Here is a 27,977-nt window from a genome sequence, read left to right as displayed (position 1 = left end):
TCAAACAATTCCACATATTCAAATGTATTATAGGCCTTTATCTTTGACAATAAAAACAAGGCGATGGGCTGTGTTTTTAATACAAAAGATCTTCCAATTTGACCTTTCAATTTTAATCCCTTTTTTTTTTTTAATTTCCTGTTACTATTAACATTAAAATAACTTTTCTTGGGAGCTAAAATCATATGAAGAACTGTTGCACATGGGAATCACACCTCATATGTAATCGTTTTCATATAAAAAATGTTTATCATGCTGAAGATTGGTAAAATAGAGATACAGCAGCAACACTGAATCAACATATTCAGCAGGTTAGCATAATCACATGGTGTATCTTTGCTGCTACAGCAGAGGTTCCCAAACCTGTCCTGGAGGACCCCCATCCAGTCAGGTTTTCAGGATATCCACAATGAAAAAAGCAGGAGATATAATATGCATGCTATGGAGGAAGTGCATGCAAATTTATCTCTTGCATATTCTAGGACAGGTTTGGGAACCACTGTGCTACAGCATCTTAGAAAAGGCTTAGCCTAAGGCAGGGGTGGCCAACTCCTGTCCTCAAGAGCCAGGTTTTCAGGATATCCAAAATGAATATACACAAGTTAGATCTGCATACAGTGGAGGCAGTGCATGCAAATCTCTCTCTTACTTATTAGGCCACCTCTAGCCTAATGGTTAGCACAGGGGGTTGAGAATCATGGAAGTCAGGGTTCACATCCTGCTTCTCCCACTGATGCTTCTTGTAACCTTGGGCAAGTCACTTCACCCTTTACCTCCTCAGGTACAAACAAAAAAAGAAGCCCTCTGGGGAAGGGACCTACCTACTGTACTTGAACTTGTAATTCATTTTGAGTTCAGATTTGGAAAGCAAATAATTAAATGCAAACAAATTCAAGCAGAAGCATAACATTCTTCAGAATAGTCAGCAATTAATTCAATTAAAATGTAATTCAAAGCTTTTTCATCTTTGATGCAGCAGGTTTTCAGGATATCCAAAAGAGATATAGTCACTGCCATTAGCAACGGTAACATGGAATAGGCTTAGTTTTTGGGTACTTGCCAGGTTCTTATGGCCTGGATTGGCCACTGTTGGAAACAGGATGCTGCGCTTGATGGACCCTTGGTCTGACCCAGTATGGCATTTTCTTATGTTCTTATGATTGACCCACCCTGATGAGCTTTAACATCAAGCAACCCATCAGCCAACTGTAGTCATTGCTGTGTCACAAAGTGAGGCTCTGACACCTTCACGTCAATATGACTAAAAAATATAAGGCATCACTAAAATGCTACAAATATATTAGGATAGCAAGCTCCTTTTTCCCCAGACTTCCTCTGATCACACTGTGGGTGTTTCTTTTGAGAGAAATCTTTTTTTGGTCTGGTTGTATGAGCCTTCATTTGCAACTACCCTGGGATTTTTTCAGGTATTTTATTATAATTTCCCCCACTATCACTAGTCTGGTCATTGCAGCATCAGTTCTGAGACCTACAACCCTGTATGATGGCCTCTAAAGCCAACCACCAAATTCCACCCTTAATGACGACAACAACTTCCATCCCCCTCCCCAGGGTCCCCAGCTGACCCAGGAAACAGGGCCTCATAAGATATGCCATAGAGGGTCAGACCAAGAGTCCATTAAGCCCAGCAAGTACCTGGCAAGAACCCAAACAATAAATAAATAGATCCCAAGCTACTAATCCTTATTAATTAATAGCAGTTTATGGACTTCTGCTCTAGGAATTTATCAAAACCTTTTTTAAACCCAGTTACACCAACTGCTGTAACCACATCCTCTGGCAATGAATTCCAGAGCTTAACTATGCGTGGCAGGGCACAGAACTGTTAATTAGGCCAGCCCTGAAACAATGCAAGTCCAGCATCATGCTCAAATACATAGCCTTGAACACAAAAGGAAGGTAATGATGTTCCCGAAATTACATTTATTGACACTACTTTAATGGACATGATGTATCAATGCAAAGAATGGACTAAAAGACAAAGGTAACGAAGATCTATTTTGTAAAATGCAGTCAGAAAAACATACAACATAACATTTGGTCCTTCATACCTGAGAATTTGAGAATAGTCATCTATGCATCTCAGATTAAAGTCTTTACATTTAAATTCTAAATTATACAGGAAATTTATGCCAATAGATTAACCACAGGACTCTATTAGCAAGACTTTCATTTTACATATGTATACAGCATATACAGTCGTACAGGTATGGTCAAACTAAACATAATACTTAAAATGAACAATCTCATTTAGTCTTTCTGTATTCAGAAAATGTTAATTTGTTAAGACTATAGTAGGCACACATGCTGATCAAGACTAAGAGAATTTATAACCATGTTCTTTAAAATGACAGCTCTACCTGGAAATGGGAGCAAATATTTGAAATTCTTATCCTTCATGGGTGAATCTATGGATTTCTAGTAGCCAAGGTAACCCACACATTTGGGTAGTAGTAGAGAAATTTAAAAAAAGCAATAGCAGCAATGTTGCTGGTACCGATATGCACTGAAGCAAATGTCATTATCAAATAGAATGTATTTTTTTAATTAAAGCAAAGTAACTGTGATTCATTTCATATCAGAACTGAACAGCAGTGCAGAAAATGTTTCCACTGTAAAGGTTAGGCAGCACAGGGCGGCAGTGCTGAGGAATTTCAAAGGTTCTCATGAGGCCACACTCTTGATCTGCATTAGAGTTTTGGAGAACAGCATTTCCTCTACCAATCTGTTCTCTTCCATTTCAGTACAACACATACTCAAGTGCTCCTTTCAAAATCCTAACAAAATAACGCAGCATGGAACAATGCTTAAGCAAGAAAGTGCAATAAAAAAGTGTTTCAAAATACAGCTCAGTTAGCTTAAGGGGGCTGTATTCTGAATACTTCTGAAAAATCCTCACTTTTTAGTTGACAACTGGCACCAAAATTGTACAAAGAGGAGCAATTCAGTTTTAGAAGCTGCAAGACAGCTCTCAAATCCTTGCTCAGGTTTAAGTGCAATGGTAGAGTCATTTTAGAGGATGCATTGGGGCTCACAGTGATCCACTTTGAAAGCCTACAGTACAATGTGGTTGAACTCTGAAATGCTGTTTGCACAATTCAGCAGAGCAAGCAGTTCTTCAGTGGATGAAAAACCAAAATACTGTCTGAAGAAGGAATGGCAAGGTGCAGATAATGCAGAAGGCGGCTGGTGTGGTCATGTTTTGACTGAAGACCACCAGAGGTATCACTGCATGCCATGATCTGCAATAGCACTGTTGGACAAATCTCCATTGCTCGTTTTAGTTGTTTCTTCTAGAAATGCAAAAGAAATAAGAAATGCCAAGCTTAAGTAAAGATGCTTCACATAAGACCTGCCAAACTGGTTCAAACCAAAGTTTGAAGCCCGTGCACTATAGCAGCAAGCAAGGGGTGTGGATAAACAGGGCAGCTGTAGAGTGATTCATCCCCCATCATACCCTTCCAGTTTTCAGCAATCATAGTTAGAAGTATTTGCTGAACCCAGGGAGACAGCTGTGGCTGTTGTATTAAAGAACCACAAGGTTGTGAGCTATGGAAACAATGTTATTTGTACTTTTTTTTGTACTACCTATCACAATGCCACCACAGTCAATTATTGCTTTACCTGCTTCAAACAGATTGCCACACTATGATGGAATAATCTCTCACGCAGATTACAGCAGAATTTGCAATTTTTATAAACTGAAAGACCCATGGTGCCAGGCAACAGTTTGTTCCTTTTCTGGTGAATGGACTTTAGTCGCCCAGTTTTTCTGTTCTCCAAATCTGACTTTACGATGAACAGAAATGTAAGCAGTTTTAATCATGTACTGGCAAAAGCAGGAAAGCCCTATAGCACTGCACGACCCTAAGCAACACAAAGACAGTCACTCATTTACAGGTACCAAGCCAAGTTCCAACATGCCTATGAATCCACTATACTCGCGTCAAGGGGATGGCAGTTTTCAAAGTCATTTAAATGGGCGGTGTGAAAAGCTGCCCTCCTTCAGTACAGGGTGCCACAGCCCTTGCACGGTCAGTGTTTCTGGAGGCATGGTTAGGTTGGGGAAGAAAATAACAGAGGCTGCATATTCAAAATCAAAGCCTGGTGCTTCCCATGAAAAAAGTACCTGCGCAAACAATGGGTGAAAGAGACTGCATATACTTGGTACCCACAGCAGGTGTTAAAGTGAAAGTATAGCCATATTTTCTCTTTGAAAATTAGTACAAAGTACATACAGTCTTTGGGCCTGGGTTGACATCTTGAAAATTGGCCTTGTACTTACTCAAAAAGAAAAAACAACATAAAACAAAAAACCTTGAGGACTAGTAAACAGATCATATACTAGAGTACTGAACCACTGTCCTCTGTATACCATGCAATATTTCAGACAAACACACAGCAAGAAGCAACTTTCACGCTCACAAAGGTTTTACCACTAAACCAGTTTTTCTGCTGCTTCTCCACAAATTTTCCCCAAAACCCCAGAAACAACCATACTTGGAGGAGTGCCAATTACGTCACAAGGAGTGAAATCTGACTGGGGTGCAGGTCATGCTCATTCATTTCCAAGGTGCCAATAGTGAGCATTTTGAGTGACGCAGACACCTGTCCAACTTTACCCAGAGGCCTTCAAATGGCTTCAAATCATTCTTGGCTTTCAGTCTTTAAAATTGTATTCACTTACCTTCTTTCTCTTTCTTTTCCTGATTCTCCTCCGCTGCAGTTTTATCAGCTCTAAAGAAAATCCGTGCACTGCTCAGTGAGAAATAAAGCAGCTCAAACTCCTACATGAGGACATTGAGAAGTAAAGGGAAAAATTACTCATGCATTGTCAAATAAGCAAACAAAAACTGGGTTTGCTTTTATACTTGTAGGAAAGAGGAAACTATTGAGCCAAGCTCTTTCTGCAAAGCTTGCTCTATCTACTGCCTTAAAAGTACAATAGCACTGAGAATTTTCATCTGCTGATAGAACTGGTAAATATGTACAGATCCAACAACGTGCTGCTACCAGAGGCGCATACAAGCAAAATCATATTTTCTACCTTGGGGACTGATGTAATAAGTCTGTTGTATGCACATTTTTGGTGTGCAAATGCAGCAAGGAATTTTGCACACAAAAAATGAGCGTGTAAAATTGTGCATCCTGCTGAGTGCCTTCGCATGAAACTCCCATGCAAATGAAGGCATTAACTATTAACCCCCAATGCAGAGAGATGTGCTGCTTTTTCTTAGCACTGGAAACTTTACTCCTGAGCAGAAGTGGAGTAAAGTTTATAGTGCTTGTGACAGTATGGGCAGAAGCTAAAATTCCAACATTGGGACTTGTAAGCAAGGTTTATGCGCAGAAAATGTGTTTTGAACATACAAAGAATGTTTCTTGCACATAAATATGCTTTATGATCAGTATAGAAAGCATTTTTTGTGAACACATTTTTGTGCATATAAATCACAGTTAACAGACCCCCCACTTCCCCAAGTTTAACATGTGCATTCACAGCCTGTGCTGAGTGCACATTCTAACTCAGGTTTGTGCACACATTTTCCAGTCAGTGCCCTTTCTATTTTAATTCCTGACACATTAGCATCCCATTAGCTTATTGTATCAAGAGTTAAAAATATTTTTTTTTAATTTAAAGTTTTATTAGTTTTATACAGTAACAACATTCCAAACAATTGCAAATGGAAGAATCAAACAAGTACATAAGATATGAACTTACAAATAATTGCGGTGTAACGACAGAATGTACTACACCCTCCCTCCCCTATACCTCCCATCCTTCCTCTCCCCATGATAGAGCCATCTGCCCGATGTACAACATTGCATAAATAGTGAATACTTACAACACAAATATGAAAATACAAAATAATAACAATAAGATAGACAATCCAAGTCTCCAAGCTATAAGCCATTGCCATTTATGCCATCTAACCTGGGGTTACTTTTTAGTTGCAAGAAGCCTTAATTAGGAGATTGACAGTTTTTTCAGAAGGTATTGAAATGCCTTATATACCAAAATACAACTACCAATCCTTGAAGGTGTAGTTGCCTATGTACTCATGCTGTTAGGGCCACATGTATCCAGACTACGTAGAACTCAGGAGGGAAGGCCCACCACCTCTGCCCCACTGAGATTTTGTATAACAATAGCTGATGCAGGATAGTGCAGTGAAAGTTCTGGTCATGGCAGACAGGAGGCATCAGTATGAAGGGATGACCACTTTACTTCTTTTTTTTTTTTATTCTTCCCTGATGGGAAGCAGTCCTGGGAGGAAGAAAGCAAGATTACTTACCTGTAAACAGAGTTCATAGACAGCAGGATGAATCAGCTATAATGTGTGGGTGATGTCTTCTAACAGCACCAACATGGAGCCAGCTCTCACATGCATGGGAGCTCCCACACATGCACACTATATTGTGAGTCCCTCAGCGTTCCACAGCTTAAGCTTTAGCAAGGGCTGACTTTCCACGGAAGCAGGTGGATATTAATTATGGCTAAAGTCACCATGGCTCTCTCTTGATGAGTCTTAGAGTCTGTAATCTTTAAACCAGCCAGCATATGACATGTAATACAATCCACAAGCTAATTAGTCAAATCCCTGCTCTGCTTCTTGTGGCGCTGAGACAGTCTGAAGATTCTTCACTGGAAGGAGGAGCGACTCTATCACCCGCTTTCGTGTTGAGGCTTCAGGGTCTTACCCGATGGTGCCTTCTATAAGCCTCCATCTTCCAAGGCTTAGTACTGCTGTGCCCTCGGGGACATACAACCACAAATAAGACAGTTGGCATCATGATGCATGTTCAGACAACACTAGCAATCAGAATGGGTGCCAGCAATGCAGGTTTTTTGGCCTTAGGTTTCTCCATTTTTTTTTTTTAATAGAATCTAAAGGTTCTGTCGAGGGACTGCTAAGGCAAAAAAAAAAAAACTATGCAAACCATGAATTCGAGTCAAACAAGTACCAAAAAAAAATTAAGGGAATCTCATGAATGGTAGTAGGCACACAAAACGGATGGTATGCACATATGTAGTTTGTTGGACGCACAAGTAGAAAAATTAAAACGCGGCTCATTGAACATCGTAGCCGCTTAAATACTGTAAACATGGAGGCACCCATGGTTAATCACTGTATCACAAATGGCCACACTTTTGATCAACTTCAATGGACAATACTTGAACAAATAAGGCCAAGTGTCCGCGGTGGAGATGCCAACCAATTGCTGAACCTCCGTGAGCAATGGTGGATCTTTACGTTAACTTCAGAATCACCCTCCGGCCTTAATGAGTCTGTAGAATGGTCTTCGCTCATTTAGCAAAACTAATCAATTCAACTAAGTGGTTTGACGTCAACATTAATTGTTTCCGCTCCCAGCGGTAGGTACAAAACCTGTGATCTTAAATGGCGGATCCTGCTGCCCGAATATCGCTGCAGCCCAGTAGCAGAACTAGACGGCAGACTTGGGAATAAGTAGGTATACAGTGGTATACAGTCATGCACAGCATGTCTTTAAAGTTCTAATGGTATTATCTTATATTACAGCACTGGCAAACGGCGGCCCCTGAAGAAGGTTCCCAGAAACACGAGCCGTGTCGGGCCAACGCCAGAACTCTATCCCTGCTGCACATCTGCCTACTTCGCTACGATAAGTGTTCATTTTTTCTTAATGCTTTTCACTATATTGTAACCTTGATGCAAGGAACTATTACTAAACCTTGACAAAGAGACCAATGATTATAACAGTTTGATACGGTGTAACAAAAAATTTTATCACCGCATAATATCATTTATGGCGTTGAGGTACATGCAAATGCATTAAAAGCCTCTCCATACTATATGAGGTCTCCTTGTCTACAATATATCTCAGGCTCGAGCTATCTTCGGTATTACATGATGGTATTTTGAAATAATCTATCCATATGTAGTTTGCAACAGATGTACATGCAGTTTGTGCATCTACTATCCATTTGTGAGATATACATGTACTGCTGAAACGAATGGAGCAACAAATGTAGATCCCTAGGTTCAGTAAGACTTTTCTGAACTCAAGAGCTGGGTCCCTGTCAGTACCATCAGATGACGTCACCCACACATTATGAATAATTCATGCTTGCTTGTAGATGGAGAAGCCTCCTGTGGGGTTTGGGGGAGAGAGGATGAAACAAGCTAAGAGGGGAAAGATTAGTGATTGTATCACTGATATTTTGCTATTTAGAACAAATGGGTCTCTACCAAGTCTTGAAGCTGCATTTTCCATTGCTTTTAAAGCAAACTCAGTATAGTGTTCATATATCTGGATAACAAAAGCCAAAAGAAAACCTAGGAAGAATACCTGTAAATAGATGTCTAGTCGCTTCTGAGTAAGGTTCATAGTCTGTAGTAGCTTCTCATCTTGATTAGTTGACTGCACATTCTGTTGCTTAGCAACCGCCCTTTTTTCTTTCATGTACTTCTCTCGGACTGACTGGAACCAGTGCAACGAGTCAAACTCCTGGTACTGATCCAAAAGTTTTAGAATGTAAGCCACACCTGTGGTCATTAAACCATATATTACAGTCAAGTTAAATGAAGTACAGTCACAGCTCTTGCAGTTTCCTCCAGACAAATCTGAAATCAATGTAAGCCTTTCACTTTGAAACATTACTCATGCAATCATTCTGCTGTTCAGATACAGTGGTTTGTACTGTAAAAGCAGAATAAATCTAAAATCAAAAAATGAAATCTAGCAATAGTATTAACATATCCAGCATATAGCTATTTACACAGTAGATTATCTAGTAAGAATAAAGTTAGAATGAAACTTCAGAATCACAAGTTTTCCAGTCCATCAGAATCAGTGACATCTGGTTATTAGCTAAATGCAAAATATTATTTTACACTGATGACATTGATTGGGTAGAACAGTGCTTCTCAACCAGTGGGCTGCGGCTCACTGGTGCACCTTGGGAAAGTTCTTCCTGTGCCCAGATCCTCCTCCTGGGCTCCTGCTGGATTTTATTAGACAGTGCCCTAAATCTCTTGCCTGTTTCTTCAATCCCACCCTCCTTTCACCATGGCAAACAAACACTGAGGAAGATCAGAGGGAGGGGTGGGAACACCGAGTCCGCACAGCAGCAGTGAATTATTGGGAAGAGCCCCCCACTGCTGCCTGGAGTACAGGGCTCTTCTTTGCTGTGTTCTGTTTACTTAGAGTCACTGCCCCAGACCTGGGATAAGGGGCAGGGTGATGGAGAGGAAAAGAGGACACAGGATTGAGAGAGGGAGAGGACCAGATACTGGGAAAAGAGAGATGGAGAAATGACTGCGGAAAATTCTGGGAGAAAGGGAATGAGGAAGAGAGGAGAAATAAGGAAGGGAGAGCGTGAAAGGAACCAAAGGTATTAAAACATCCACTCAAGGAAAGAGGATACTAGAGAGAAAGAGGAAAAAACAAACAAAAAAAAAAGACAAAGACCTGAGAATGAGAAATAAAGTCAGAAGAGAGACATCAAAAGTGGGCCTGAGACAGATTTGCATACAATGGTGGCAGTGCACGCAACTCTCTCTCTCATGCATATACATTATGGATATCCTGAAAATCTGGTCTGTTGTGATTCTTGAGGACTGGAGTTGGCAACCATGTGATAAAGTTACCTTATCAAAGTACCATCCTCCCCACCCCTTTCTCCTTGTTGGGGAGAGAATTTTCTAAAGGGCCAGACAAGGAGAATGTGAAGGAGGTGGGGAGGGAAGGTGGAAGGAGAAAATGTCAACACAAAAATAGCAAAGAGATAGGATAAAGGGGAGCATAAGATCACTCTATATGAACTGATGGACAAGCAGTCATTTTTATCAAGAGAAAAGCTCAGATTATGGATTTTAACAAGCACAGTTTTGCAAAAAAAAAAAAAGCCCACAAGAAATGAAAATGTTAAAATACCAAGAAAGAGAAGGAGATTTGTGGCTCGGCTTTAGCTCACTGCATGGATCTTCCATCTCTCTGAAGAGATAATAGGTAAAGCCATTGAAAGTTTGTTATGATTAAATCAAGCCCAACTTACCCATTGCAAAGCCATCATCAGTAAAAGCTGCACCAACTTTATTCTTTTTATTCAGTTTCTCCTTGCAGCTGATGGAATGTTCTACAAAGTTGAGGGTCTGAAACACAATAGAAAACGGACCTGAATGACAGGATTCTGTCATTAAGAATTTTACTATAAATGAATACTGTAATCACTCGCTGTAGCATCCACTTTAATAAAAATAAATCTGTTTTTTTTTTTTAAACATAATGCTTGTATATTGATTTCACTGTGTGCAAGTGTCAGACAGGAAGCTGGGCTAGATGGGCCCTTCGAACCCAGTGTGTTACCTCTCAGGTTACTATATGAATCCAATAGTACTAGGACCCTTCTGGATGTTACTGCAGCTCTCTACAAGGAATTAGGATGATGCCACTGCAAGAATTTCATGTCTTCAGCAATATGAACAGCCCGGATTCGCATTATCACAGTACTACAGAAGAATTATATATATAAGAGATTTGTTAGGGTTTTTTTGTCACTGTCAGATACACTCAAAATGCCCTTTTCCAAAGACTTCAGAGGGGGAGTGTGGTATGTGGTGATTGTTTTGGCATCCTTAGAACTTATCTCATGATTTTCCACCTAAAATAGTCCTATGGGTATAGAAATCAAGGAGAAATTGAAGTTTTATGCATTCCCTGCTGGACATTGAACAGTGCATGTAATTGTGGCTGCTGTAAAATGTGCACAGCGTAACTACATTGTATGCATACTGTGGTGACAAGAGACCATACACTGTAGAGGACAGGCATATACAGGCTGTTAGGAAAATAGTAGTGTGTTCACAGTCAGTGTATTCTCAACCAGCTGCAAGTCATACCCACATTCTGTGTCTGTGGCACAGCAAATGAGCATTGTTGGCAGAGGGAGAATGAGGAGCGAGGAACACGTTTGGATGCCATTTTCTCCTGCCTCGTATTGTATTTTGCCATCAGCAGTACCTGGACAGTGAAAGCTGTGTGACCCAACATTCTGAGGAACTGCCAGGCTTAGACTGTCCAAACAGGAGAATTTGGCTGTACGGAGTCTGTAATGTGTTTTACCTGCAGGGAGAAACACCTTGGCCTGAACAGTGTAAAAAAAAAAAAAGAAGAAATTCCAACAAACTCAGTCTGTTGAGATGGAAGGAAACTGGATTTTTGGTAGTTGAGAACTAACCCAAGATCCTCCAGCAGCAGTACTGCAGAGGATAGGGACTGGGCTGCTAGAGGTTTGTGTACATCGATTAGGTAATCGCCTAAGAAAGCAAAGAGGAGAATTCCCAAACGCCTGAGGTGAACCGCCACGGAGAAGCATTTAGTGAATAGCCTGGGGGGATACAAGATAATCTGAAAGGAAGAGCTCTGTACTGGAAATGACAACAGACCATCCAAAACCCTGCTGAACCATAAGAGTATAGGCCTCCTTGAGGTCCAGGGAACAGAGCCAGTTTCCTCATTACAACAGGGGCAGGATTGTCAGCATGACCATTTTGAATTTTTCCCAGCACTCTAAAGTCCAAGACTGGCTCCAAGCCGCCTTTCCTTTTGGGGATAAGCAAGTATTTTGAGTAGAAGCCCCTGCCTTTCTAGGGTATGGGAACTTTCCTGGAAGAGGAGGGCAGGGACTTTTCATTAAAGTGGTGTCCTGACTTCCCACAGACGTGCCTTTGATGGGTGATCTGGCAGGACTCTGGACCACTTGTAGAATCCAAGTATCTGTGGTGATCCTGGACCAACATGTGGCAAAAAGGATAATGCGACCACTTATTGGGGTTGATGGAACAGCACTGGGACTGTACGTTACCTGCAATTACATCAAAATGACTGGTTTCGTTGAGTGACCAGATCTGGATTTTTAGGCTCTCTCTCTCTGTTTTGCCCTATACAGTTGAGGATGTAGTGACCCTCCTAGCAAGTATCCCCTTGGGATGGTAATTTTGTTGATATCTTTTTTGGTACAAGAAATTCCCTTTGAGGAGGGTAATTAAATATTAGTTGTGGCTTGTGATCTCCCATTGCTGCAGTTAAGATCTGCATAGCGGACCAGTGGATCAACAGTGGACCAATCTAAAAGGAGCAATCGCCAAGGCAACTGCTCTATATGTTAGAAATGTAAAGAAAAGCAAAAGAAAAATGAAACCTATCTGGTTCTCAAAGGAGGTGGCTGACAAAATTAAAGCTAAAAGAACTGCATACAAGAAATACAAAAGATCCCAAAGGAAGGACCACAAAGAAGAATATTTGTATCAACTGAGGGAGACAAAGAAATTAATCAAGTTGGCAAAAAGTCAAGCAGAAGAGAGGATTGCCAAGGAGATAAAATATGGTGACAAAACATTTTTCAGATACATCAGCGAAAAGAGAAAGGTCCAAAGTGGTATAGTGAAATTGAAAGGTGGAAATGATCAATGTGTGGAGGGAGACGAAGAAATGGCAGAAATATTAAACGAATACTTCAGCTCTGTGTTCACTAAAGAAGACCCTGGAGAAGGACCATCTCTACACAACAAGAAACTGGAGGGAAGCGGAACAGAGGAAAATCCATTTACAGTAGATAATGTATGGAAAGAGCTAAAGAATCTGAAAGTGGACAAAGCCATGGGGCCTGATGGGATTCATCCAAGGATATTGAGGGAGCTCAGAGATGTGCTGGCGGGACCGCTGTGCGACCTGTTCAATAGATCCCTAGAAACGGGAGTGGTGCCGAGTGATTGGAGAAGAGCGGTGGTGGTCCCGCTTCACAAGAGTGGGAACAGAGAGGAGGCTGGTAACTACAGACCGGTTAGCCTCACTTCAGTGGTGGGAAAAGTAATGGAGTCACTGTTGAAAGAGAGAATAGTGAACTATCTACAGTCCGGAGAATTGATGGACCAGAGGCAGCATGGATTCACCAGAGGAAGATCCTGTCAGACAAATCTGATTGACTTTTTTGACTGGGTAACCAAGGAATTGGATAGAGGAAGAGCGCTCGATATCATATACTTGGATTTCAGCAAAGCTTTTGATACGGTTCCGCACAGGAGACTGGTGAATAAAACGAGAAGCTTGGGAGTGAGTGCCGAGGTGGTGACCTGGATTGCAAATTGGTTGACGGACAGAAGACAATGTGTGATGGTAAATGGAACCTTCTCTGAAGAGAGAGCGGTTTTAAGTGGTGTACCGCAAGGATCGGTGTTGGGACCGGTCCTGTTCAATATCTTTGTGAGCGACATTGCGGACGGGATAGAAGGTAAGGTTTGTCTTTTTGCGGATGACACTAAGATCTGCAACAGAGTGGACACGCCGGAAGGAGTGGAGAGAATGAGACGGGATCTAAGGAAACTGGAAGAGTGGTCGAAGATATGGCAGCTGAGATTCAATGCCAAGAAGTGCAAAGTCATGCATATGGGGAGTGGAAATCCAAATGAACTGTATTCGATGGGGGGGAAAAGGCTGATGTGCACGGAGCAGGAGAGGGACCTTGGGGTGATGGTGTCTAATGATCTGAAGTCGGCGAAACAATGCGACAAGGCGATAGCTAAAGCCAGAAGAATGCTGGGCTGCATAGAGAGAGGAATATCGAGTAAGAAAAGGGAAGTGATTATTCCCTTGTACAGGTCCTTGGTGAGGCCTCACCTGGAGTACTGTGTTCAGTTCTGGAGACTGTACCTTCAAAAAGACAAAGACAAGATGGAGGCGGTACAGAGAAGGGCGACCAGGAAGGTGGAGGATCTTCATCGGATGACGTACGAGGAGAGATTGAAGAATCTAAATATGTACACCCTGGAGGAAAGGAGGAGCAGAGGTGATATGATACAGACTTTCAGATACTTGAAAGGTGTTAATGATCAAAAGACAACGACAAACCTTTTCCTAAGGAAAAAAATCAGCAGAACCAGGGGTCACGATTTGAAGCTCCAGGGAGGAAGATTCAGAACCAATGTCAGGAAGTATTTCTTCACGGAGAGGGTGGTGGATGCCTGGAATGCCCTTCCGGAGGATGTGGTGAAGACCAGAACTGTGAAGGACTTCAAAGGGGCGTGGGATAAACACTGTGGATCCATAAAGTCAAGAGGCTGCCAATGAAGAGTGGGTGACTCGCCAGAATGATGGCTACTGCCTGGAGTCAATACCCTTATTAAATAAACATACACAGGCTTGACTCCAACATCGCTCTAAGCTTCAACAGCAAGAGGAAATGTGGAAAAAAGGATTCACACTCACAAAGAGGGGAGTAGCTGGCTTGTTACGGCGGGTTACTACCCCAAATCAAATAAGCCTGATACTTCACTTTCAATGCATATACAGCATAGTTCTCTGATTCAACGGCAGGGGAGAAGAAAAACTGATACTTCACACATCCAGCAGAGCTCTCTGCTTCAACGGCAGGGGAGAAGAAAAGAGGGTTCGCACTCACAAAGCGGGCAGTAGCTGGCTTGTTACGGCGGTTACTACCCCAAACCAAATGGGCCTGATACTTCACTTTCGATGCACATCCAGCATGGCTCTATGCTTCAACGGCATGGGAGAAGACTTATACGTCACGCATATCCAGCATAGCTCCCTGCTTCAACGGCAGGGGAGAAGAAAAACAACCAATAAGGGCTAATAACAGTCTGGGTAAAACAAATAAGCATGGGTGCAGCTTGCTTATTGCGGCGGCTACTACCCCAAACTAATCAAGCTAGATATTTCACTTGGATGCAGCTCCATCACTGCTCTCTACATTAAAGGTGGGGATGGAAGGGAAATAGAACCAAGAGCTAAGAGAAACAGATAAGTATGAGAGAAAATATGTGTGAAGCTTGCTGGGCAGACTAGATGGGCCATTTGGTCTTCTTCTGCCGTCATTTCTATGTTTCTATCTGTCTCTGACTTTAGTCCAAACAGATTTTCTCCAGTGCATGGGCATTTGCATGACATTCATGCACATCTTCTAAGTCCGAAACCACACCAACCTGTGAACCCCAATGGAAAGGGCAAAGCCTTTCACTGAGGTGTTGAAGACATCACATGCTGACCTTATTAGGTGTATACCGCACTCCTTGCCATCTTCTAAAAGTGTTTTAAACTCTTCCATTTTTGCTTCTGGAAGTGACCTTAAACTTCACAGCTTCTCTAAAATTGAGTACATGTATTAAACCATAAGTAGTTATGCAGCTAATTAGTATAGCATTAAGGACCATTTTTCTTGCAAGAAGATCTAAGGGTTGGTTTTTTGTTTGTTTTTTTCTCTGCCATAGGGTACTGAAGCGTTTGATTTAAATCTTATTCTTTCTTAGCACTGTGACTGTGCTAAGACTGTGATTGGTCTCTTCTTTTTCCAATGCAAAGAGGAACTTTTCTTATTCTGACCACATGAGCTGGAAAGCTCATATTTTAGCTTGAGAGCATGAAAAGCTTAGGCCTGTGGGGACATTTTTACACAGAAGCCTCAATTTGTCATATCATGATCTGGTCCGAGACATCTTAGGCAAATGTCATGCAGATCTAAAATTGACATTTTGTGCCTACATTTTCCATATACTTTGAAAGGACTTTTCCCCCTTTTTTCCTGTTTTGTCAGACATTTTAAAATTGAAATTTTCATTACCACAGTGATGCATTGAGAGAGAAAGACTGTCCTACTGTTCACGAAGCGGACAAAAAAACAGGCTGAGGAGGAGAAGATGCATGATGATGCAAGCACTAGAAGTTCGGCGCATGGTTTGAAAATAAAACTAAAAATTTGAGCTGTGAAAGAGGAGCCTGATTTGGCACCATCAGATGACATCACCCATACTGTGCAGCTGAATTGTGATGCTTATCCATGGAGAACACTTTTTGATTTGGTATTCCATCCCTAAACATTGAAGGCAAACTATGTTGATCAGAGATATTTTCGTGTCACATTCTGCACACCAGTGATGAGGTTTTCCCACAATTGGAGAAAATTTCAGTCAAAATAAAAGTGGCAGTTTGTGGTAGAAAGTAAGCTGCCAGGAAGAATTGTATAAAGAAGGACTTAGGTATTTATTTTAATTTTAACCGGTTTCCAGAAGGGACCTTACAAAGAGTTACATACCACTACAGGGACATTCCAGTGTGAGTACTGAGAGGAGAGGATCACCTTGCTGGTGGCTGAAAGGAATCAGTAAGTTTGTTGCTTGGGACATTGTCTTTTTTTAAAGTATTGGGGCAAAGTTAACTATTTGGGAATATTATTTAGTGTGTTTGTGCTTTTAATAGTAAGGCAGTGAATAAACAAGTTAGACTGTTTGTATTTTTAAATAGTCAATAAGGTAGCTAGTAAGCAGTAGGTAGTGTGTTTATTTTTAAAAGTCTGTAAGGCAGCAAGTAAGCAGAACTGAGTGTTTGTATTAAAAAAAAAACACAACCCCCCCGCCCCCCAAAAAAAGTAGCCAGAAGCTAGAAATAAGCTAGGAGCAGTGTATACCTAAGTAAAAAGGTTGAAAATTTCAGCTCAGTTAACTCACCTTGGAAAGGTGTTGAGGTAGTGTGATTTGGTTTGAATAGGTACCAACATTTGTTAATCAAGAGAGAAGTGAGTCACTCTGGCTGACTAACTGAAGTTAGACTGTTTGTCTAGAAGCAATGGACCATCTACTGCCAGGCTGATCAGATCAGCAAGCCAAGGATGCCTCAGCCACTCCGGTGCTACCAGAATCATGTCACCTGGATGGATCTCTATGCGATGCAAGACCTTGCCCACTAGAGGCCACGGTGGAAATACATACAGCAGAACATCCTTTGGCCAGGGCAGAACTAAAGCATCTACCCCCTTCTGCTCCTCATTCCCTTCTTTGACTGAAGAACCACAGGGCCTTGGCATTGCGAAAAGTTGCCATTAGATCCATCTGCGGGCAGCCCTATCTGCAACTGATGAGGTGCACTGCTTCCTCTGACAGCTCCCACTCTCCAGGGTCCAGATATTGTCGGCTCAGATAATCTGCTTGCACATTGTCCATGCCCGCTATATGGGAGGCCGCTATCAGCGCTAAATGCTGCTCTGCCCAGTCGATTAGTTCCCGGGCTTGCTGAGCCACCGCTAGACTTTTTGTGCCACCCTGGCGATTGATGTAAGCCATAGTCGTTGCATTGTCAGACAAGACTCTCACAGACTTCCCCCTCAACGGGGCAGAAACGCCTTTAGGGCCAAATGCACCATTCTCGTCTCTAAGCGAGTAATAGGCCGCAAGGTCTCCTCCATCAACCATTGCCCCTGTATGGACTGGTCCTGGCACTCTGCTTTCCAACCGGAAAGACTGGCATCGGTGGTAACGATAGACCAGACCGGGCCTTCCAAATCCACACCTTGTCCGGAACTATCCACCATGAAAGACTGGACCTGGAAAACTCCGAAAGAGGAAGCAGTAGGTGAAACTGCTCTGACAACGGATCCCATTGGGATAATAAAGCAGACTGTAGAGTCCGCATATGAGCAAATGCCCAAAGGACCAATTCCAAAGTGGAAGCCATAGATCCAAGAACCTGCAAGTAATCCCAAACCTTGGGCATTTGCTTCTCCAACAATCCATGAACCTGAGCTTGTAATTTGGAAATCTGCTCTTTGGTGAGAAAAAAAACCTTTCCCGGTTTGGTATCAAAACGTGCCCCCAGAAATTCTAAAATCTGGGAAGGAGAAAGATGACTCTTGGAGAGACTGTCCATCCCAACGATCTCAGGTGCCAGAGGACCAAATCCACTACTTCTCAGCCAGTCGTCCAGATAGGTGTGACCCAAGACCCCATCCCTCTGGAGAGCTGCAGCTACCATGACCATCATTCTTGGTGAAAGTCCTGGATGCTGTTGCCAGACTGAAGGGCAGGGTGCAAAACTGAAAATGCTCCCCCAGGACTATGAATCTCAGATATCTTTGATGAATGGGCCAAATCCATATGTGCAAGTATGCGTCAGTCAAATCTAGAGACGCCAGGTACTCCCCTTTGTGGACTGACACAATCACCGAACGCAGGGTTTCGATTTGAAAATGGGGCACTTTTAGAGCCGTGTTCACCCTTTTAAAATCCAGATTGGGCAGAACATGCCCTCTTTCTTGGGAACTATAAAGTAAATGGAATAACAGCCTGTCCTCTGCTCCTCCAGGGGAACCAAAACATTGGCTCCCAGCCTCCAGAGACGATGGTTTCTCACAATGCTAACTTCTCCTGGTAAGTACATGGGTAGACTATAAACAAGTCTCTGAATGGACGAGCATATTCCTTGTTCTATTACACTTAAGATACACTGATCTGACATAATCTTGAACACTCCTCGTAGAAAATAGACAACCGACCCCCTATCATGGGAACCAAGGAGTGGACTTAGCCTTGCTTCATTGATCGGATTTGGCTCCAGCGCCTCTTTGGGAGAAGCCATCTCTACCCGTCTTTCACCCATGAAAGGTCTAATTCCTGAGGGCTGCCTTTGGGTACCCCCTTGAAGCTCTGAAAGGACAAAAATTGCCTTTTCCCTCGGAAGCGAGAGCGTGGGGGAAGACCCCCTCTCTCTCAGTTTATATTCAGGCAATTTGTGAATCTATTTTCCCCAAGAAGCTTATCTTCTCCAATTCCTGCCCAAAGAACAACTTCCCTTTGAAGGGCAACTCTCCCAATTGAGACTTGGATGAAACATCCGCCGACCAATTCCTCAGAGGACTCTATTTATTTATTTATCGAGTTTTATATACCGTCATTCGGTTTCCCCATCATAACAATTTACAAGTTTCGATCGAAGTAGAACATGTTGGAGAAGTGATACAGACATTATAATACCAATAAGATAGCAGTTATAATTGGAAGTAATCAAGTCAGTATAATAACAATGAAATACAGGTTATAATTAGAAGCATGCATTGTAATAAAAATATGATAAGGGTGGCAATAGAAATTGGCTTGGCTGAGAGAGATGATGCTGGTGAGGTCCAAAAGTGGGGTATATTGTGAGGAGTATGGGCTGCTACCACTGACAAAGTCCTAGATGAAGGTCGCTCCATAGGCTGCCACGGACAAAGTCCTGGTTGAAGGCAGCTCCATAGGCCAACACAGTCTCCAGCCACTCCGCCTGCTTTGCCTCAGAGTCTGACAAGGACTTGTCCACCTGCAACTGCTGCACCTAGCACAGAGCTTCCCTTTGCATAAATCTGCTGCACACCACAGCTCGTATGCAGAGAGCCAAAACCTTAAATATCTTCTGGAGGTGAATCTCCAACTTTCTATCTTGTAAGTCCTTAAGCACTGCAGACCCAACCACCTGAATGGTTGCCTTCTTAGTAACAGCTGAAACTGAGGCATCCACTTTTGGCACCTTAGGAGCTCAAGTGTATCCTCAGGCAAAAGATACAATTTGTCCATTGCTCTGCTAACCTTCAAGCTGGTCTCAGGAGCAACCCACTCCCTAAATACCAACTTCTTGACAGATTTATGGAAGGGAAAGGACTTTGTCGGGCCTTGAAGGCCATCCATAACCAGGTCCATCTCCTCCTGATCTGATTCGTCCTGCGGGACTTTTATACCCAATTCCTCCAGAATGTAGGGTATCACAAGTGACTCAACTCCTCCCTATGGAAGAGCCGTACAACTTTAGGATCATCTCCTTCCACAGCCAGGGCTTTGCCTTGGGTATTATCTGGATCATACTCCACCAAATTCGGATCTACACCCTTTAGCAGATGGTCATCCTCTGAAACCTCAGAGGAGCTATCCACAGTGGCCAGCGGTACTGGGACTCCCGGAACCCGCCTAACTCTTGTGGCTGCCGTCGTCCTGAGATGATCTCCTCCTTTTGGAAGGGTCCAGACTTGCCAGTGCTCCCTGCACAGTCCTATGCCTCCCCGCAGCCTTCCTGGCTGAATAAGCTTTATGCAAGAGCAAAACAAAGTCGGCAGATAAATCAGAGACCCATCTGACTCCCCCAGACGGTCTGCCTCACTATCTGAATGAAATTCATTATGTCCTCCCCCGGAGGTCCCTAGCACTGGGGACAAAGTAGGAGGAATATTCTCCTCCCACTCCAGAGCTTGCGAAGAAGCCACGGAGGACAAAATGGCCGACGTTCCCGCACTCAGCGGGAACAGTATGTCCACCGGCTGCCGCACACAACAGTCTTGTCCCAGCTTGCGGTGGCCCCCTGACACTGTTGCTACTGCCTGCGAAGTGCCTTCCCCCACCGGGGAGGCACTTAGAATATTTACCATCCTGGGAAGGATGCATGTGCGTCTCCACAGTTAGCACAGCTCAACTCGTGTGGCATGTCAGCAATGCACCGGGTGTAACAATCGCTGGAGGAATGGGAAAGAAGGAGCCATCTGCTCAACAGAAAGAAAAGACCGCGTTAACAAGGAGCCAGTGCCACCATGCACCGACTGCATCGGCACACTGACTGAGCCCCTGAACCGTTTTTGTTTTTTGGTTTGTTTTTTTAAATCCATGCTCAGCAGCAGCAGAAATTAAGAAAAAATTGCCCACTTCCCTTCACTGAAGAATGGCCTCAGGCTCTGGACCACCAGTTATCTGCCCTCACTGGCAAAGAAGAACTGAGCAAACCAAGGGTTCCCAACCCCCTGCTTGTCCGTCTCAAAACTAGGGATGATGGCCCCACCAGGACTTAACAACCCCCTGGGAGGCAATCTCCAAGAAACCTAGCTGCTTCTTTTTTTAATTATTATTGTCAGTCTCAGACTGCAGGCTGTGCACTTCCACCATCTGCTGGAGACAGAGAAATACTGAGGGACTGCGGGTGGCACCTTGTGTTATATGGCAGTGTCAGTAAAACTCTGTCTCCATCTGCTGGAGGGGAGACAAAACCCAGGAGTCTGGACTGATCTGGGCACATACAGGGAACACAAGATGCATGCAACACTGACAGTGAGAAGATTAGCGTGCCCCCTACATGAAATGGCATGAAAAAACTGATTATGGTAAGTATTGCTCCAATGAAGTAATTCACTTTATAATCCTAAAATTACTTTGCTTATTGTATCAAAATAACTTATTTCAGTCAATTCATTTTCACCATTCACCGGATTTCTAAGCCACTGAATGCATCTGCTAAAAATGTGTGTGTCATCTGGTGTATGCGCAATGTTTAGGCAGAAGGAGCAAAACAAAACCATATGTCCAGTGTGCACTGACGGATGATTTTGGTAAGGGATTAAACTTGCATTTAATATTATACAGAGCACACAAAAATCTTCTTGTCCAAACTCTAAGAGACAACAATCAGATGGCAGAAGAGCTTGCAGCATACCAATTATCTTAGCTGCAATATTGTTGTTCAAATGCAATTTGTCGTCAGAGGCAATGCAAAATAACAGTTTTAAAGACTATCTAATTTTTATTAGTGGCACAAAAACAAGAAGTACACAGAACCAACCAGTGGGGGAACAATGCTGTAAAAGTGGCGCAGATGCATGTTCTTAGAACTGCGGAACTCGGGAGCAAACACATCTACCAGCATTTTGAAGTACTCCGTGCCTTCTGCCGAATTTTGAGTGAGATCTGTGAGGACAGAGTCTAAATGCCTGCAAAGATAAAGCATAACACTTACCAGAGGAACACATCAAGATGGCTGATCATCAACAAGAGCTAAAAGACTGGAAGCCTTATTCCTTAATGGCATTCACAGTAAGGTTAAAGGGATGGGTCCCTTTGGAGACTCAAAGTGACTGGTTTAAGAAGAGAAACACACTGTTCCAGTCAGAGCATTTGTGTTGTGAATGTAGTTGAAGTGACACCCCAAATCCCCAGTCACACCTATGGTAATCTATAATGCTACTTAAATAAGAAATACTAAGGCACTATCAGCAAAGGTCTCAGATGATGAACAGAAATACCCAAAGTAAGAGTGACTACGGAGGAGATCCCATAAACTTTAATTCCTGAGATAAAATAAAAGGTTAAATAGAAATTGTAAGCAAACCTGACTCTCTTTATGATTTAATTTGCTCTGTTTACTCAAAGCATGATCCACCTTACCTTGCTGAATTTTGGGTTTCTTCTGACAGCCCGTCTTCTTTCACAAGCTCTTCAAAGTTAACAATATCTTCAAGGTCAGGAACAAACCTGTACAATCATGTTCAACAGGTTTTCAGTTGGTCATTGTTCTATAACTTCTTGCATAATACTGAAATATTGCCTTTATTAAATAAGTACAATAAATCTATTAGTATGGTCAAAATAAGATTTTACCATTTGTAATTTAAAAAAAACAAACACAAAACCCTTCAATTTTTTGTTTGAAAAAAATCTGATAATCCTAGCACTTTAAAAACAGACAAGCTGGATAGTTAAACCCACCCAATGGCAGCTTCTACAGGGAAGCAATACCAAAGAACATCATCATTATTACTGTCTTAGTTGAGTAGCTTGTAGTACCATGGAGGAAAAGCGTCTTCCAGAGCATATGTCAGACCCAGGGCAAGAATTCAGGACTCCCAGGGCCAAGCTCAAAATACTGGACTAATCTCGCTTATCAACGTTTCCCAACCCTGCAACACACCTGGGTGGCTGAGGAGTACCCACCATGCCGATCTGACTAGCAGAGGCCACCATGATGGTCAGAGTTATCTTCCGTCCTCAGGTATGAGTGCACTACCATCACAGTATACCCAGGCCCAATTGGCACTAGTGACAGGACCGAGAGGAGGTTTGAACACAGATTCCCTGTATCCCGCTGTGCTACAGCCCGAGTACGAGTCCAGCCCCAGAAGTTTCAGTTATACTTTCTATAGGGTCATAACACACAAATTACTGAACTTCAAATCTGCCAAGTAATGCATCAGCCTCTCTCTTCCAGTCCTCTGTTTTTCAATGACAAATATTAGCCGACAGGGAAGAGTAGTATTTAATAAGCATCTTCCCTGTGGTTTCTGTATCTTCTCCACAACTGAATTCTAGCACACAAGTGTAAGTAAAACTGACAGATGCAGTTTTATAGAAAAAAACCCAATAGACGTGTATATAGTTTTTCACCTTATTGCATTGCTGCAGCAGTGAAGACCTCCAGATCTGATCATCCTCACATAGCCCATGGCATTACCTTCAAATTGAAATAGCGATGAAAAGGAGCTTCATGTTTACATGTGAATACTGCATCCTATAAAATTCTTGCTTCTGTTCTGAAAATACTGCTTCAGGATAGCTATACAATTTTAAAATCTTAGAAAGAGCGTTAAATAATTTCTTCCACCTTTTGACATATTACAAATCTGTTCCCTGTCTTAGAAACATAGCCACGGTGTGCTCACAGTATCATCAACACGTCTCTTGTGATGTTATTTATTTAATCACTGTATCTTGGGGCATTCTGTTGATTCATTGAAAAGCAACAAACTGGCTCTTTGCATTAAGAAGCAATGGGACAATGGTCTTCATTTGGGTGCCACACAAATAGAAAACTAAAATTAATTTGTGCCCAAGCACAAGTTACAGCAGTTGGGGGGACTACCCAATCTATTTTGTTCACCAATGGGTTGACAAATCTCCTCTGTCTTTATCTTGCAGCACAAAATAGCTCCATTATGTTAAAATACTGGTGCACTACAGAAATTATAAAGCTGGCCGTTAAAAACATGAAAACTTTCAGACTCACTAAAGCATGTAACAGCAGGACATTAAATTTGTAGCACTAATATATTTTTAAGATCAGAATAAGCAGAACAAACACATTCTTGACGCGTTGTACCTATTTGGCTTATGAGGTGTCTGAACTGGTCCAGGTAACTTTGTCCATCTGGTGTTATGCCAAGTTTCCTGATACCTCTGTTGAACTTCTCAGCTCTTTCGAAGGGATACTAAGGAAATAATGGTTAACACCATCCATATAAGAGGAGAAAATAAGGTCCTAGAAAAAAGAAATCCCACCTGACTGCCTGCTACATTTTACATTTCACCACAAGCTTGATATGACTTGTGGAATAACTTTTGCAGTTAACTACATAAAAACCAAGATTTAAATATCTCCCCCTACCAACTGCATAAAGTTAATATAAGAACATAAGAAATGCCATGCTGATCCAAACCAAGGTCCACCCAGCCCAGAATTCTGCTTCCGACAGGCCAGTCTGGGTCACAAGTGCCTGCAGGTTCCCCATAGTTGATCTATTTCTCATCTCTCACTCCCAGGGATAAGCGCTGGCTTTCCCAAGTCTTCCTGGTTAATAACCGTTTATGGACTTTTCATTTAGGAACCTGTCCAATCCTTTTTTGAACCGCACTATGCTAGTCGCCTTGATCATGTCCTCTAGCAACAGATTCCATAGCTTGATTGTACACAGAGTAAAAAAAAAAAATTACTTCCTTCAATTTGCTTTAAATATGCCAATTGCTAGTTTCATGGAGTGTCCCCCTAGTCCTAGTGTTTGAAAGGGTAAATAACTGTTCCGTTTACTTGTTCCACCCCACTCATGATTTTATACATTTCAAATATATCCCCTCTCACTCATCTCTTTTCTGAGCTAACAAGGCCGAACCTGTTTAACCTTTCTCCATATGAGAGCTTTTCTATTCCCTTTATCATTTTTGGCACCCTCCTCTGTTCCTTTTCTATATGTGTTATGACTTTCTAGAGATGTGGTGAGTGAACAGAACTGTACAAAATACTCCAGGTGCGATTGCACCATGGATCTGTACAAAGGTATTAGTATATTCTCAGTTTTATTCTCTACTCCTTTCCAAATAATTCCTAACATTCTATTTGCCTTTTGACCGCTGCCACACACTGAGCTGAAGATTTCAACACAATGGCCACAAGGACTGGGAGGTTCTTTTCTTAAGTGGTGACTCAATGCAAAACCAAATTTGCAATTGCTCCTTTATGGAAGTTCTCTAAGAGTACGATATCAATCACAACCAATTGGCCCAGAAAACCACAGTGTAATCCAGAAACCTTAAAGTACTAGTACAAAATATCAGAGCGATTTCACTGGTCAATCTTTTTCTCCCATTACAATTCGCCACAAGTTCTGACAAATTATAGACATTAATACAACTTGTTTTATAGGACCAATACGCAAAGAGTCTGTATATCAATCAGACCCACCGTGGTAAGGTCACATTATTTATAAATCTCAAATATTTTTAGTATTTTTCTCCTTTTTTTGTGTAAAATTACTCCATGCTGCCATGGGAACTTCAGTGTAAATATTCTGATAGACCTATTCCAATGCTGTAGATAAATGCTTCAAATATAAATATACAATCCTTACACATCAATGATATTTATCCATTAGAAAGAGCAAAGTCCAGATTCTTATCTCATTAAAATAGCAAAGGGACTGAGATAAGTATCGAGACTTTGCTCTTTCTAATGGATAAGTATCATTGATATAGGGATTGTATATTTACATTTGGAGCATTTATCTACAGCATTGGAATAGGTCTATCAGACTATTTACATTGAAGTTCCAGTGGCAGCATGGAGTAATTTTACACAAAAAAAACAGGAGAAAAATACTAAAAATATTTGAGATTTATAAATAAAGTAATGTGACCTTACCAAGGTGGGTCTGATTGATAATCAGACTTTATCTATTGGTCCTATAAAACAAGTTGTATTAATGTCTATAATTTGTCAGAACTTGTGGTGAATTGTAATGGGAGAAAAAGATTGACCAGTGAAATTGCTCTGATATTTTGTACTAGTTCTCTAAGAGTTCCAGAAACTGATGCAGCACATTTCTATACCCAGAAACATCTTCCATCTTCTATATGATTGTTTGATATATAACTGAGAGAGGGAGAGAGAGAAATTGTGAGAATCCCCTTTGCATTCCCTTGTTGTGGCAGGAAAAGAATTCCAAGTAGCCCTTCCTAACGAGATTCCTAAGTATCTTCAAGACTACTTTGCTGGCCTTCTATAACCTGAGATGGGTTCAATCAACCATCCCCCCCCTGCCAGATAGCCAAAAGAGTTGGATCAGTCCTCCGAGTAAGAATATGGGACTATTTTAGCAAATCACTCCAGTTATTTAAAAAAACAAAACAAAACTTGGCTTTACCTTTTGATCATTTTGGTCCTTGACTTCTCTGAAAAACCGAATATCTTTAATCAATCTAGATTTAATGTGCTCATCATACATAAACTGGCTAAAGATATAAAACTTCTTTCTTAGAAACTGGTATGTGAAATTGACCTGAGGAAGAGAAGTAAAATTGATAATTAACATACATGCACACCCACCCAAAAAGCTAAGAGGCAGATTTTGAAAGTATTTAGGTCCCTAAATTTACTAGGTCGGAGTGCCTACATTTTGGAATCTTAAAAAATGGTTGGCTACAGGGGCAGAGTAACAAAGTTAGTTGCTTAGCACAGATTCTCAGCCTAAATGTAGGCAAATGAATAGCTGCCAAGTTTGACTGAAAATAGGCACCTAACCAGGTTGCCTAAATTTAGTTCAGATTTTTTTTTTTGGACCATCAGCCTTTTAGGGTTCAAACTCATGCAACAGAATTAGCACTTAAAATAAAAGTGCACTTTCTGATATGGTCAGTATTTTAGAAGTACATAATCAAGTAATAGCCTGTATCATTTTACATGGTCATTAAATCATTCATTTAGAAATTCTTTGAAGCTCCTCTCCTATACATTTCCCCAAACCCTTGCAGGCAGCCATGTCAGTAAGAGTTGCTAATTACCTCACTCATTGGAGAGAAAGGACATTGCACACACCAAATGACCAGATATGATTTACTTTGACACTTCCCAATATGGTAGCTTCCAGAACATCAGCTGAATGGTGGGGCTGCAGCTTAAAGATGACTTAACAAGAACATCTGCACTGATAGAGGATCAGCATTACTAATTATAGTCATAGGTAGAGGATCCTGGTTTTCACAGATTTTTCAAGATTCTGTGGTTAATTTGCATAATTTTGCATATATTTGCAATTTATTTTTTTTACTGTATAGAAATAGTCATTTTCTGACATTTCCTACTCCAGTTAATTTGGTGCTTTATTAAAAGAAAAGGGAATCTTAGTGATGAGGGCTGGAGAGGAAGGGAATGGGGAGAGAGGAGATGTCAGACAAGGAAAAGGAGATCTTGGAGGTCAGAGATTAAGGAATCTTATGCAGGATGAATAGAGGGAAAGATGATAGAGGAGGATAGAGGTATGAGAAGAATGGGAAATCAGGGAGGATAAGGAAAGAATGAGAGGAGGGAGGGAAGAGGAATCAGTAATGGGGAAGAGGAGATAGAAAGAATGGGAGTACTTTGGATGGGGATAGAAGATCAGGATGAACAAGAGAAGAACTGGGGATGGGGTGGGGAAGAAAAAGCCACATCCCCCCAATCACACCCCATCCCCTAGTTTCCTTATGCACTTTTCAAAGCCTCTTTAATGCCCTCATACCCCAATATCCCCTCCAGTTCTCTCATCCACATCCTACAACCTCTTCTACCTCATACAAGTGGCTTGAGATCAATCACTGTCTGCAACTATCCGCACCACTCCATCTCTTTCACAATGGTATTCTCTCCCGTGGCTTCCTCACTCTGTCACTTTCTTCCCTCCCTCACTCTTCCACCCATCCCCAAGGTGCCCTCACTCACTATCCCTCATTTAATTTTGTCCTTTCCCCTTACATTCCCTCTCCTTCCACTGTGATCCTCTCACTCACTGTTCTTTATTCATTTCCCTTCTCCATCCCTCACTGTCCACATTCACTTCCTCCCACATGACCCCCTTACCTTCCCTGATTTACTTATCACCAATTCCTTCATTTTCTCTTGTTCACTACTCCCTCTCCCCCACAATCACACCCCTCCTTTCCCCAAGATCCTCCCGCTTGCTCTCATTCACTCCCTCCCCTAATGATCCTCCTCCTTCAAATCCTCCACTCACTTTCACTACTGCTTCACAGTCCCTCTGCTCAGCCACTCCTCATCCTCTCCTCCCCCATGATCTTCCCACTCACCCTTCTTCACGCCAA

General features: G+C 41.9%; 1 protein-coding gene across 4 annotated transcripts in view; it reads right to left on the bottom strand.

The window, feature by feature from the left end:
- Positions 1–91: 91 nt before the first annotated feature.
- WASHC4 (WASH complex subunit 4) overlaps positions 92–27,977 on the bottom strand; it is a 158,785-nt gene continuing 130,899 nt past the window's right edge. For all 4 annotated transcript variants that reach the window (XM_029601529.1, XM_029601532.1, XM_029601530.1 and 1 more), the window contains 9 exons: positions 26,045–26,179; positions 23,731–23,839; positions 23,019–23,085; positions 22,023–22,109; positions 21,421–21,568; positions 10,064–10,160; positions 8,356–8,552; positions 4,709–4,808; positions 92–3,314 (listed from right to left, as the gene is read on the bottom strand). In XM_029601529.1, coding sequence (XP_029457389.1) covers positions 3,247–3,314; positions 4,709–4,808; positions 8,356–8,552; positions 10,064–10,160; positions 21,421–21,568; positions 22,023–22,109; positions 23,019–23,085; positions 23,731–23,839; positions 26,045–26,179 — 1,008 coding nt within the window. In that variant the 3' untranslated portion in view covers positions 92–3,246. The remainder of the gene's footprint in view (positions 3,315–4,708; positions 4,809–8,355; positions 8,553–10,063; positions 10,161–21,420; positions 21,569–22,022; positions 22,110–23,018; positions 23,086–23,730; positions 23,840–26,044; positions 26,180–27,977) is intronic.

The sequence above is a fragment of the Rhinatrema bivittatum genome, chromosome 4 (assembly GCF_901001135.1).
Source record: "Rhinatrema bivittatum chromosome 4, aRhiBiv1.1, whole genome shotgun sequence".
NCBI classification, from domain to species: domain Eukaryota; kingdom Metazoa; phylum Chordata; class Amphibia; order Gymnophiona; family Rhinatrematidae; genus Rhinatrema; species Rhinatrema bivittatum.
The sequence above is the reverse complement of the archived record's forward strand: the minus strand, read 5'-3'. Positions and strand labels throughout refer to the sequence as shown.